The sequence below is a fragment of the Rana temporaria genome, chromosome 1, assembly GCF_905171775.1.
Source record: "Rana temporaria chromosome 1, aRanTem1.1, whole genome shotgun sequence".
Classification (NCBI taxonomy): domain Eukaryota; kingdom Metazoa; phylum Chordata; class Amphibia; order Anura; family Ranidae; genus Rana; species Rana temporaria.
The window spans coordinates 623,191,663-623,203,966 of record NC_053489.1 but is presented as its reverse complement, the minus strand read 5'-3'; the positions used below and the strand labels follow the sequence as shown (position 1 = coordinate 623,203,966).

The 12,304-nt window shown below is 43.8% G+C and overlaps 1 protein-coding gene across 1 annotated transcript in view; it reads right to left on the bottom strand.

Annotated features, from left to right (window-relative positions):
• Window positions 1-12,304, bottom strand: part of GRK4 (G protein-coupled receptor kinase 4) — a 426,683-nt gene that overhangs the window by 240,469 nt on the left and 173,910 nt on the right. Inside the window, exon 2 of the mRNA XM_040335342.1 lies at window positions 7,410-7,505. Within this exon, the coding sequence (XP_040191276.1) occupies window positions 7,410-7,505 (96 nt within the window). The remainder of the gene's footprint in view (window positions 1-7,409; window positions 7,506-12,304) is intronic.

The window sequence follows — 12,304 nt, the reverse complement described above, 5'->3', positions numbered from 1 at the left end:
CATCCAAACTTCTACAAAAGAACACATTTAGGGCCAGATTCAGAGAGAGATACGATGGTGTATCTCCTGATACACCGTCGTATCTCAGAGTTAGGCTGGTCGTATCTATGCGCCTGATTCATAGAATCAGTTACGCATAGATATGCCTGAGATCCGACAGGTGTAACTGTGTTACACCGTCGGATCTTACCTGCAATTTAAAAATGGCGCGGGGGGGCATTCTCGCTGATTTACACTGAGAAATATGTAAATCAGCGAGATACGCAAATTCACGAACGTACGCGGACCCGACGCAGTGTTGTTACAATGTTTCCGTAGCGGTTTTCCCGGCGTATACTTACCCCTGCTTCTATGAGGCGCAGCCAATGTTAAGTATAGCCGTCGTTCCCGCGTCGATTTTGAATTTTTTACGTCGTTTGCGTACGCCAATTCAGAATCCCGCGCGTCGCAAGTTACGCTCACGCCGAAACCACTGACGTCCTAGCGATGTCAGTGGGAGCAATGCACGCCGTGAAATTTCACGGACGGCGCATACTCATTTAAATCGGCGCGGGGACGCGCCTGATTTAAATAGTACACTCCCCCTAGCCGCGGAATTTGAATTCCACCGGGGGTTTTACGATCCGCCGCCGCAAGTTTGGAGGTAAGTGGTTTGTGAATTACCCACTTGCCTCTCAAACTTGCGGCAGCGGATCTTAAATCACATAGATCACGCGGATCTAAAGATCCGCTGATCTATGTGAATCTAGCCCTTAAAGTCTGCATTGCACTGTAACAGTTCATTTTTTGCTGGTTCAAGCAAGACCACATATAATGAAAAAAGGAGGAAGAGCGCTTAAACTATTGACATCATTTCTGACTCTCCACAACTTCAGCAGTTAGAGCCGGTTCACACTGGGGCAACCTGGCATCCGACTTCAAGTCGCCCCAAGTCAAGCGGTTGAGAAAATGAATAGAAATGAATGGAAGCCGTCTTAATGTACACTACTGAAGTCGCTCCGACTTCAGAAAAGGTTCCTGTACAACTTCAAGGCGACTTGTAGGCAACTTCTACCCATTGATTTCAATGGAAGTCGCCTCAGAAGTCCAATCACTGTCTTAACTGAAGCAACAATACAGGAAGATAACATACATTTCTCAGGCAAACCCCTCCCCCTCCCTCCCACAGAGCTGATTGTTGTTTGATTGGCCACTGGAAAGCCTCCTGTCCTGGAGGCAACTTGAAGTTGCCTGATGATTCATACTCAAGTCGTGTCCAAATTGCCTCTCAAAGTCGTGCTGGAAGTCGTGTTGCCCTGTGTGAATGGGCTCTTAGAGGAATGTTATAAGAGTTTGCTATTTTATTGGATCATGCAGCCTATGTTTATTGAATAAAACAGAGTGAGGAACAATAATAATGAGCAAAGTGCAACAAATACAGAACAATCAAAAGTCTCTTTTAAATGGTATCTTATTATTAATGCAAAACCTCATTGTGCAAAGCCCAATAACGTAGAAACCATTTTCACAGCTCTTTGCACTTAATGGAATATTGATTGAGTTCAGGGAGCAGGGGTCATCAGAAGGTCTGTTTATATGAGTGGCATCACAGAGCATGAGGATAGAGGAAACAGGAACCTGAATGATAGCTCATGGAAAGTCGATCAATTATTTCAACATATTGGTTTCCAAGTGGACAAAGTTCTCCTATGTTGCCTAATGCTAAATGTCAGAAGAGATAACTTAGCAGTTTGTCCAAATGACTCCTGTAATGCCACGTACAGACGATCGGACATTCCTACAACAAAACGGTGGATACATTTCCGACGGATGTTGGCTCAAACTTGTCTTACATACATACGGTCACACAATTGTTGTCGGAAATTCCAAACGTCAAGAACATGGTGACGTACAACACTACGACAAGCCGAGAAAAATTAAGTTCAATGATTCCAACCATGCGTAGAATTTTTGTGCGTTGAATTGTGTACACACGGTTTAAATTTCCGAAATTTTTTGTTGTCGGAAAATTTGAGAACCAGGTCTCAAATTTTTGTTGTCGGAAATTCCTACAGCAATGTTTTGACCGTGTGTATTAGAGTGTATTAGAGTTTTTTCTGATTTTTTTCTGAGGCCTTGAGGGTTTTGACCGTGTGTATTTGAGTGCATTAGAGTGTTTTCTGAGGCCTTGAGGGTCTTGACCACCACAATTCCTCCACATGCTGGACAAGAGCTTCAAAATGATATTTAAATGTTTTTTCACCTTAATGCATTCTATGAAAAAACATCCGAGTATTAGCGGCCCCCCCAGCCACCCCTGTTACTTACCTGACCCCTCGAAAGTCCCGCGCCCTGAACGCGCAGGCTTCTTGGCCGTCTTCCAGGCTCATTCATTGGTTAAATGAAAGCAGCGCAGCCATTGGCTTGTGCTGCTGTCAATCACATCCTATGACGCGGCGCACCAGGGACGGGGCCGAGTGATACAGTGAGCGGGTATGGCCACCGGCTGTATCACGGGAGCGCGCCCACAAGCACTCAACACCATGCGAGCTCGCTCGCATGAAGGTGTTGAGTCCTTGTGGGGGGGAGCCAAGACAGCCGCCGAGGGACCCCAGAAGACCAGGTTCGGGGCCACTCTGTGCAAAACGAGCTGCACGGTGGAGGCCAGTATAACATGTTTGTTATTTTAAAAAAAACATATATATATTCTTTAGTGATCCTTTAACTGGTTGCCGACCAGCCGCCGACGTTTTACGGCTCCCCTGCGCGAGAGCACGTAATATAACGTCGGCTCTCGCGCAGGCCACTAGGGGCGCGTGCGCTCCCCCCGACTCCCGTGCGCATGCCCGATCGCCGCCGGGCACACGTTGCATTGTTGGTTCACTTACCTTTTCCTTCAATTTCCCTTCTAAATGTTTTTTTTCTTTGTCTGAATAACTCACTTCCTGTTTCTCCTCAGTAAGCTTGCCATGTTCTGGCTGGGGGTTAGTCAGCCAGAACAGCAAGTGAGACAAAGAAAAAAAACATTTGAAAGGGAAATCAAAAGGAAAAGGTTAGTGAACCAACAATGTACTAGCTTAAAGAAACCTATTTAAAAAATAAAAAATTAACCTTTACAACCCCTTTAATTCTAGCATATAGCTCTATTGGAGTTGGTGGGGTTCGTTGTTTCTTCCATTAAGGGCTATCAAACATCTGGCTGCTACTAGGATATGTCTGGACAGCTTTTTGGCTAGGCCAGATAATTTAGAGGAAAGTAACCCTAAAAGATACATTTTTGGGAGAAGGGGGATAATCGACCTCGAGAAACCGGCGGAGGAGTGCCTGAACTAAGCGCCAATAAGATTGCAAGGATGGGCCCTGCCAGAAAATGTGGAGTAAGGTCCCCCCCTGATATCTGCAACACCTACAGCAGCTTTCAGAGGACGATGGGTGTAAGCGGGTAGGGGGTCATATTCCAAAAGAACAGCCCTTTTGAAGCATTTTCTTTGTAAAGGGTGCAGATGGAACTTTTGGCTGCCCAAGACCAGATGACCTGCCACTGTGCATCGGAAAGTTCTTCCCCAAGAGCTTTCTCCCATTTGATCATATAGCCATGTTTGCCCTGGCCATATATGTTGTAAAAGTTTAATATTTTATATAAATCCGAGTTTAAACCTTTTTGTGAGAGACTTGAAAGGATTAGTTGTTCAAATGGGGACAGTTTAGAAAATCGGAGATTGGGTGTAAAAGATAATGCATAGTGGCGTATTTGGAGGTAACCAAAGAAAGCACTGTGGGGAAGATCATGTTTCTGCCTGAATTCTTCCAATGAGAATAGCGTTCTCGACACAGGGTTAACTACAGGGAGTGCAGAATTATTAGGCAAATGAGTATTTTGACCACATCATCCTCTTTATGCATGTTGTCTTACTCCAAGCTGTATAGGCTCGAAAGCCTACTACCAATTAAGCATATTAGGTGATGTGCATCTCTGTAATGAGAAGGTGTGTGGTCTAATGACATCAACACCCTATATCAGGTGTGCATAATTATTAGTCAACTTCCTTTCCTTTGGCAAAATGGGTCAAAAGAAGGACTTGACAGGCTCAGAAAAGTCAAAAATAGTGAGATATCTTGCAGAGGGATGCAGCACTCTTAAAATTGCAAAGCTTCTGAAGCGTGATCATCGAACAATCAAACGTTTCATTCAAAATAGTCAACAGGGTCGCAAGAAGCGTGTGGAAAAACCAAGGCGCAAAATAACTGCCCATGAACTGAGAAAAGTCAAGCGTGCAGCTGCCAAGATGCCACTTGCCACCAGTTTGGCCATATTTCAGAGCTGCAACATCACTGGAGTGCCCAAAAGCACAAGGTGTGCAATACCCAGAGACATGGCCAAGGTAAGAAAGGCTGAAAGACGACCACCACTGAACAAGACACACAAGCTGAAACGTCAAGACTGGGCCAAGAAATATCTCAAGACTGATTTTTCTAAGGTTTTATGGACTGATGAAATGAGAGCGAGTCTTGATGGGCCAGATGGATGGGCCCGTGGCTGGATTGGTAAAGGGCAGAGAGCTCCAGTCCGACTCAGACGCCAGCAAGGTGGAGGTGGAATACTGGTTTGGGCTGGTATCATCAAAGATGAGCTTGCGGGGCCTTTTCGGGTTGAGGATGGAGTCAAACTCAACTCCCAGTCCTACTGCCAGTTTCTGGAAGACACCTTCTTCAAGCAGTGGTACAGGAAGAAGTCTGCATCCTTCAAGAAAAACATGATTTTCATGCAGGACAATGCTCCATCACACGCGTCCAAGTACTCCACAGCGTGGCTGGCAAGAAAGGGTATAAAAGAAGAAAAACTAATGACATGGCCTCCTTGTTCACCTGATCTGAACCCCATTGAGAACCTGTGGTCCATCATCAAATGTGAGATTTACAAGGAGGGAAAACAGTACACCTCTCTGAACAGTGTCTGGGAGGCTGTGGTTGCTGCTGCACGCAATGTTGATGGTGAACAGATCAAAACACTGACAGAATCCATGGATGGCAGGCTTTTGAGTGTCCTTGCAAAGAAAGGTGGCTATATTGGTCACTGATTTGTTTTTGTTTTGTTTTTGAATGTCAGAAATGTATATTTGTGAATGTTGAGATGTTATATTGGTTTCACTGGTAAAAATAAATAATTGAAATGGGTATATATTTTTTTTTTGTTAAGTTGCCTAATAATTCTGCACAGTAATAGTAGTCACCTGCACACACAGATATCCCCCCAAAATAGCTAAAACTAAAAACAAACTAAAAACTACTTCCAAAAATATTCAGCTTTGATATTAATGAGTTTTTTGGGTTCATTGAGAACATGGTTGTTGTTCAATAATAAAATTAATCCTCAAAAATACAACTTGCCTAATAATTCTGCACTCCCTGTAAATGCAGCCATGGGGAGATCATCAGGCGAGTTAGACTGTCTGGGAAGCCTATCAACGGTCAGCTAATATCTCATGATATATTAGGTTTGAGCAAAGAAGGCCGTGCCAACCAGGTAGATATGGTATAATATTAACATTCAGTATAAAGGAAGTGTAGTATTCTATTAGATTAATGTGGGTGCTCAAGTTGTTAAATATCTGATAATCAAGTTGTCTATTCATCTAAGTCAGCGGTCTCCAAACTGTGGCCCTGGGGCCAGATTTAGCCCTTTGCTTGTCTTTCTCTGGCCCTTCTCCGACTCCTGCGACTGACACCAACAATGGGGCACTATTCCTTCCACTAACACCAACAATGGTGCATAATTCTTTCCACTGACAACAAAAATGAGACCACATTCCTCCCAACGACTCCAACTATTTCTTCCCCCATTACCAAAGATCGTGTATGTTTTTTTCCCACTGGGCACAGTCACCCCCCTAACGTCTTAATTGCTGAAGGTTAGCAAGCTGGCCCATTCTGTAGAAAGTTTGGAGACCCCTGATCTAAGTGTTCACAGTCCTCACCAAGGGCTTGACGGGCTAATCATCTGTCTATTTTTATTATTTTTGTTTATACGTCACATACTTAACAGTGTAATACTTTGGGCTTGAAAGCTTCCAGACCAGTAACTCAGCACTTCTGTTTACAATTATATATATAAAAAAAAAAGGAACTGCTAAGAATACCCAATCATGTCCATGGAATATAAAACATACGTAGCTAGATTCACAGAGATTGGCCCAACTTTGCGGCGGCGTAGCTTAGTGTGTTTAGGCTATGCCGCCGTAAGTTAGCGAGGCAAGTACTTGATTCTCAAAGTACTTGCCTGCTAAGTTACGGCGGCGTAGCCTAAAGCGGGCGGGCGTAAGGGCGCCTAATTCAAATCTGTCTGAGGGGGCGTGTTTTATGGTAATGAGGCTTGACCCGACGTGATTGACGTTTTTTATCAACTGCGCATGCACCGGGCGCCTACATTTTCCAGTGTGCATTGCGGCTAAGTCCGCCGCACGGGCCTATTGATTTTGACGTGGACGGAAACGACGTAAATCCCTATTCACGGACGACTTACGCAAACGACGTAAAATTTTCGAATTTCAAAGCGGGAACGGTGGCCATACTTTAACATTACTATTCCAACTATTTGATGGAATAACTTTAGGCCTGATAATGCGTTACGGAAATGGCATAAATGTACTGCGTTGGCCGGGCGTACGTTCGTGAATCGGCGTATGTACTAATTTACATATTCTACGCCGACCGCAATGGAAGCGCCACCTAGCGGCCAACCTCAATATTGCAACCTAAGATAGGACGGCGCAAGCCGTCGTATCTTAGATATGTTTAAGCGTATCTCTGTTTGAGAATACACTTAAACATAGGTCGGCGCAGATTCCGAGTTAGGTCAGCGTATCTACTGATACGCCGGCCTAACTCTCTCTGAATCTACCTAACAGTATTTAGGCTTGGGTAATAAAATGGGTGATATAAGTCAAGTCAGCAATCTTAACCACATTTACCAAAATTCCCTTTGAAAAGTATACCATTTATTTTCCTTTAGTAAATAAACCCCAATATCTATAAATGTAAAAAGTGTTTTGTCTTGATTTCTGAGAGTAGGTATATCTGTATTCGAGTTTTCATAAGATGTTTATTGCCTCTTTAACAAAGTTTGTGAAAAACAAAACCCATTGAACATAAAAGTTTAGAAAGGAGGTTAAAAACATGAACAAGCTTTTCCATTGGGTTGTCTACCTGTACAATATCTGTTGTACATTATTTTCCTCACTCACTTTTTGTTATTTTCCACTGCTGGGTGTGTCTACGCCCTCGTACTCATGACTGCACTGTACACCAAAGAGCCATATCCCTAACCGCTAGTCATGCACAGAATAGCTCATAGCAAACATAGGAGAGGGGAAGTTTACGCACTGAATTATTTCAGTGGCGAGAGCGGTCCATGTTAAACATAGTGTACTTACCTACTGTATGTCGGAGTTCTTCACATTGGCTGATGTGGGGTAGTTTCAGCATATCCTTCCATTTCTTGCTGCGACCATTCCTCTTGCCACCACCTCCTGTAAAAGTTATATCCATTGTTAAACATATGGACAAATAACCCATACATTCGATTATTTACATGGCATCACCTTATCCCAAACACTTTATAGTCAAGCACTCAGCACACCTACAGGCACTACTAGGGCCCTACTAGTTACATAACTAGCCTTAACCTAATGGCAAACTGTCATCATCAGATGGACCAATTCTTGCAATTTGTTTACAGGCATACCCCACTTTTAAGTATACAATGGGGTTTATTTACTAAAGCTAAAAAACGCAAAATCAGGCTCACTTCTGCCTAAAAACCAATGCGCTTCCAGGTTTTATTACCAAAGCTTAATTGAACAAGCTGGGGTTAGAAGCTCATTGGTTTCTATGCAGAAGTGAGCTTGATTTTGCGCTTTTCAGCTTTAGTAAATAAACCCCATTGTGTACGTAAAAGTGGGGTATGCCTGTAATGTGCTTCCCAAACGTTGGTGCATCCATCCCAAGGGTCCAAGTGCTGTTAATACAATCAAGAGTTAACATATGTGTCACTCACTTCTACTGCTACAACGCCACTCTTTCCGAACCCCACTGTACACGCCACTCAAGGAATGTATCCCCCCAAATCACACTTCTTTGTAGAGGTCTTCATTCATCACCTGCATGCCTTCCTTCCCCTCCCAGATGTTTTCAGGTTAAAACCATTATGAACACTCTCATGCCTAACACTCAAAGATACTTCATTTTTAATTTTTTTTTCAATGCCCATTATTTTCAGATTCTTGCTCTTGAGCTTAGGCCTAAGCATTATTAGGTAGATTCAGGTAGGGGCGCGCAAATCTAGGTCGGTGTAGCCTAGCGTGTTTACACTACGCCGCCTTAAGTAAGAGAGGCAAGTACATGATTCACAAAGTACTTTCCTCCTTACTTAGGGCGGCGTAGTGTAAATGCGGCGGGCGTAAGGGCGCCTAATTCAAATGGGTTGGGGGGGGCGTGTTTAATGGTAATGAGGCTTGACCTCACGTTTTTCAAACACTGCGCATGCGCCGGGCGACTACATTTCCCAGTGTGCATTGTGGTTACGTACGCCGCACGGGCCTATTGATTTCAACGTTGACGTAAACGACGTAAATCCCGATTCGCGGATGACTTACGCAAACGACGTTAAAAATTCGAACCTCGCGGCGGGAACGGCGGCCATACTTTAACATTGTTATTCCACCTAATAGGTGGAATAACTTCAGGCCTCCTAAGGCCTTACGGAAACGGCGTAAATCGACTGCGGCGGCCAGGCGTACGTTCGTGAATCGGCGTATAAACTCATTTACATATTCTACGCCGGCCGCAATGGAAGCGCCACCTAGCGGCCATCCAAAATATTGCAACCTAAGATAGGAAGGCGCAAGCCGGCCTATCTTAGATATGTTTATGAGTATCTCTGTTTGAGAATACACTTAAACATAGGTCGGCGTAGATTCTGAGTTAGGTCGACTTATCTACTGATAAGTCGGCCTAACTCTACCTGTATGTGTGTTTAATTGTCATGAAATGGCTTTATGCACAGGCCAGCTACAATAACCAACTGTTGGAACGATCTGTTAGTGTTTTTGGTTGGTGGATATAGAAAGTGGTATGGGGAGGTGGTGGTGGTGTGGGGCAGTGGGTGGTAGGGTTGGTGGTGGATGATGGAACATTCTTGACAAAAAAAGGGGGGGGGGGGGGAATCAACCTCATCTTAAATCAAGTTTTATTCATCTTGTTCATCACCTTAGAGCTCTGATGAAGTACACCATTTAGAACCCTTAAAACGCATTGGTCTATTCATAAGGATAACACACTTGGGCCCTCATTAATTGATAGAAAACTATATCTATATTTCTATTGTTCTCTATTTAAAACACTACTAGAAACATTCTGAGGACATTGTCCTTGCCCGTGAGACTTTATTTTCTGAGATGCACCTCAAATCTACCCCTCCTGACAGAGTAAGCATATTCTCCCTGAGGGCTATCTTGCATGTAAACTCTGAGCCTTGCAGTAAATCATTTAAACTGAAGACAGTTGATCCCCCCCCCCCCCACCGCCACCACAACAGTAGACCACTATTTGGGAAAAACAATGGTACATACAGTACAAGCTCAAAAGGCTAGATTCATGAATTGCATCTCCCTTAGAGGAAATCTTCACCCTTGATAATTAACCTGTGTTGGTAACAGTCTAATACCATAAAAGGATATCTACCATCTGTTAAGTAATTTGGGTATTACAATAACAAACCTAAGTATAAGTACTTGTCAAAAGTGGGTAAAGAGAGGCTTATCATGTTACAGATATAAATTGCATAATTTAATAGTTTCGCTCATTTTGGTATTTTAAAAAGGGAAAACAAAAACTGTGATTTAGTGAGAATATAAAATCTTGTGCGGATTGAGATTAGGTTGTTGACATTTTATTCATTTGTGCAAGTTAACTGTGATAAAATCAAGCAAGGTCCATAAAGACATGGATGGGCCAGGTTTCGGTAGAGGAATGTGACTGGCCTGCACAGAGTCCTCACCTCAACCCGATAGAACACCTGTGGGATGAATTAGAGTGCAGCAAGACCTTCTCAATACTTTGCATTTTCTGGATGAATTCAAAGCATTCGCCAAAAAGGGACGAGGTGGAAAGGCAGAGAGGTGATGTCTTCCCTCCATTTGATCAGAAAACAAAACATTTGCTGGATGGGCCCCTTTCCATGCGGCCGCCTTCCTGTGTTCAGAATGCAGCAGGGCAGCCGATTTGGTGAAGGATCTGGAAGGAAGGAGATAACTATACTAAAATAGATCACTACAGCGTTGTCTATTTCAGTGATTTCCGGGTTCCAGGGACATCAGCCAGATATGGTATATGTATTAATAAATGCTTATGTAGTGGGTGCCCTGCAGGCCCGCATCTTCCTCTGGCCACTGCCGGACTTCACACACACAGGCTCTCAGGGAGAGACCCAGCCTGTCAGCTTCTGCAGGGGGCTTGTGCAGTGAGAGAGAGAAACACACACAGCAGCTCTCTCTGCTCACTCCCCTGCTTCCTCATTGGCAGGGGGAGGGAACCAATGACACTCGAGTAGTGCAGCAATGCATCTTGGGACATGTAGTCCCCATTACAAAATGACCCCATAGCTTTCTATGGGGAAAGAACTACAGACCAGTTGCCCTCAGGATTAAAGAAAGGAAAGGACTCTGGGAAGGAAGACAGACGTGACCAGATGGTCTGCAGTTATCCATCTGGGCAACCATCCTGCCACAGCTCCAGGTGTCAGCGTGACAGTTCATGCCAAATCTCCACAGTTAACGATAGACATCCTACCAGAGGGAGGACCCAGGTTCATCTCCAGGCGCCCCTGAAAGCGTGAGGCGTTCTGTTTCATAGGGTAGCCAGTCGGGCTCCCTAAAGAACCCAGACGAAGTTATGTATTAACACTACGAAAAGCGTTGACGTCATCACGGCTCCGGACGCCACTCTTTCAATGCCCCACAGCAGCAGGAAACTGAAGCGGTGACTCGCGGGAATTCGCGAGTGAGATGAAGCGAGCGGATGCTCTATACCACTAGAGAGCACCAAACACTTGGTGTGCACCGGAGTCACATATCGCCTACTTCCTGAATTGCTCCTTTTGTAAATGGATAGCACCGTGTAAAATTATCAAACTCCCGAATGGTGAAAGCTTTACACCCAAATTCTCTGCTAATTGCCGCACACAGGGCTTAGTATACTTGATGACATGTAAGTGTGGGGTATTTTATGTGGGGAAGACAGTTAGGCAATTTCGCCAAAGGATCAACGACCATGTATACTATTCAGGGAATGGTAAAATGCTGACCCCTGTTAGTAGACACCTTGACCTATACCATCGTTTCGATACATCCTGTATCAAGTTTACCGCCCTGGCAGTCATTCCCCAAAACCCAAGAGGAGGTGAATGGGATAGATTTGTTCTTCAAAGGGAGACAATCTGGGTCGAGAGGCTCAATGCCACTCAACCCCCTGGATTGAACGAAACACAATCATATAAACCCTTCCTGTAGTTTTGTCTGGGCAACCCCCCCCTTTTTTCCCCCCCAGGGAAAAACATTCCCTGCTCCTTTTCCCTTCAACACTCCTTTCCCCCCCCCTTTTTCCCCTCCTTTTGTTCTTCTCCCTTTCTCTTTTCTTCGGTTTGCCCTGCTACTCCCTAGCCATTGATACCCTAGTCCGTGTCTATGTCACTACTTATTAATATTATCATATCACTATAGATACTCACTACTCCCGGTGACAAATGAGTATCTTCCTAATTTTGTAACTAATACACTCACCATAATGAAAAAACTATTATTTTTTTTTTTCCTTATTAATTTTTGGTCATCATTGATATGACCATCTTATTTATTTAGTTGCGTCAATCACTTTTATGTGTTTCAGCTATACATTAAGCCTTATACAAGGCATAATGGGCTTTTTTGGTATGCACCTTTTTGAATTTTAACCAATTTGATTTAATCAATCAATCTTTCACCGTCTTTTTCTGTTTGGCATAGGACTCAAATTCATGGCCGGGTCGGATATTTCCCGGCTTCCAAACATATTGTATTTGTATATGAACAATCTGTCCCTATCCTACTCCTCCAACCACCTCTACGGAACTCAAGTTGGGAGCTCTTTGCCTCCTACCCTTTGATGGCTAATTTTGATTTACAGTAATGAATTCATATGATTGTGAATTGCGATTAGCCCCAACCTGATAACAAACAATATATACATGTTCATACAAACATATATACTCAATACAGGATACATCATGGTAAAT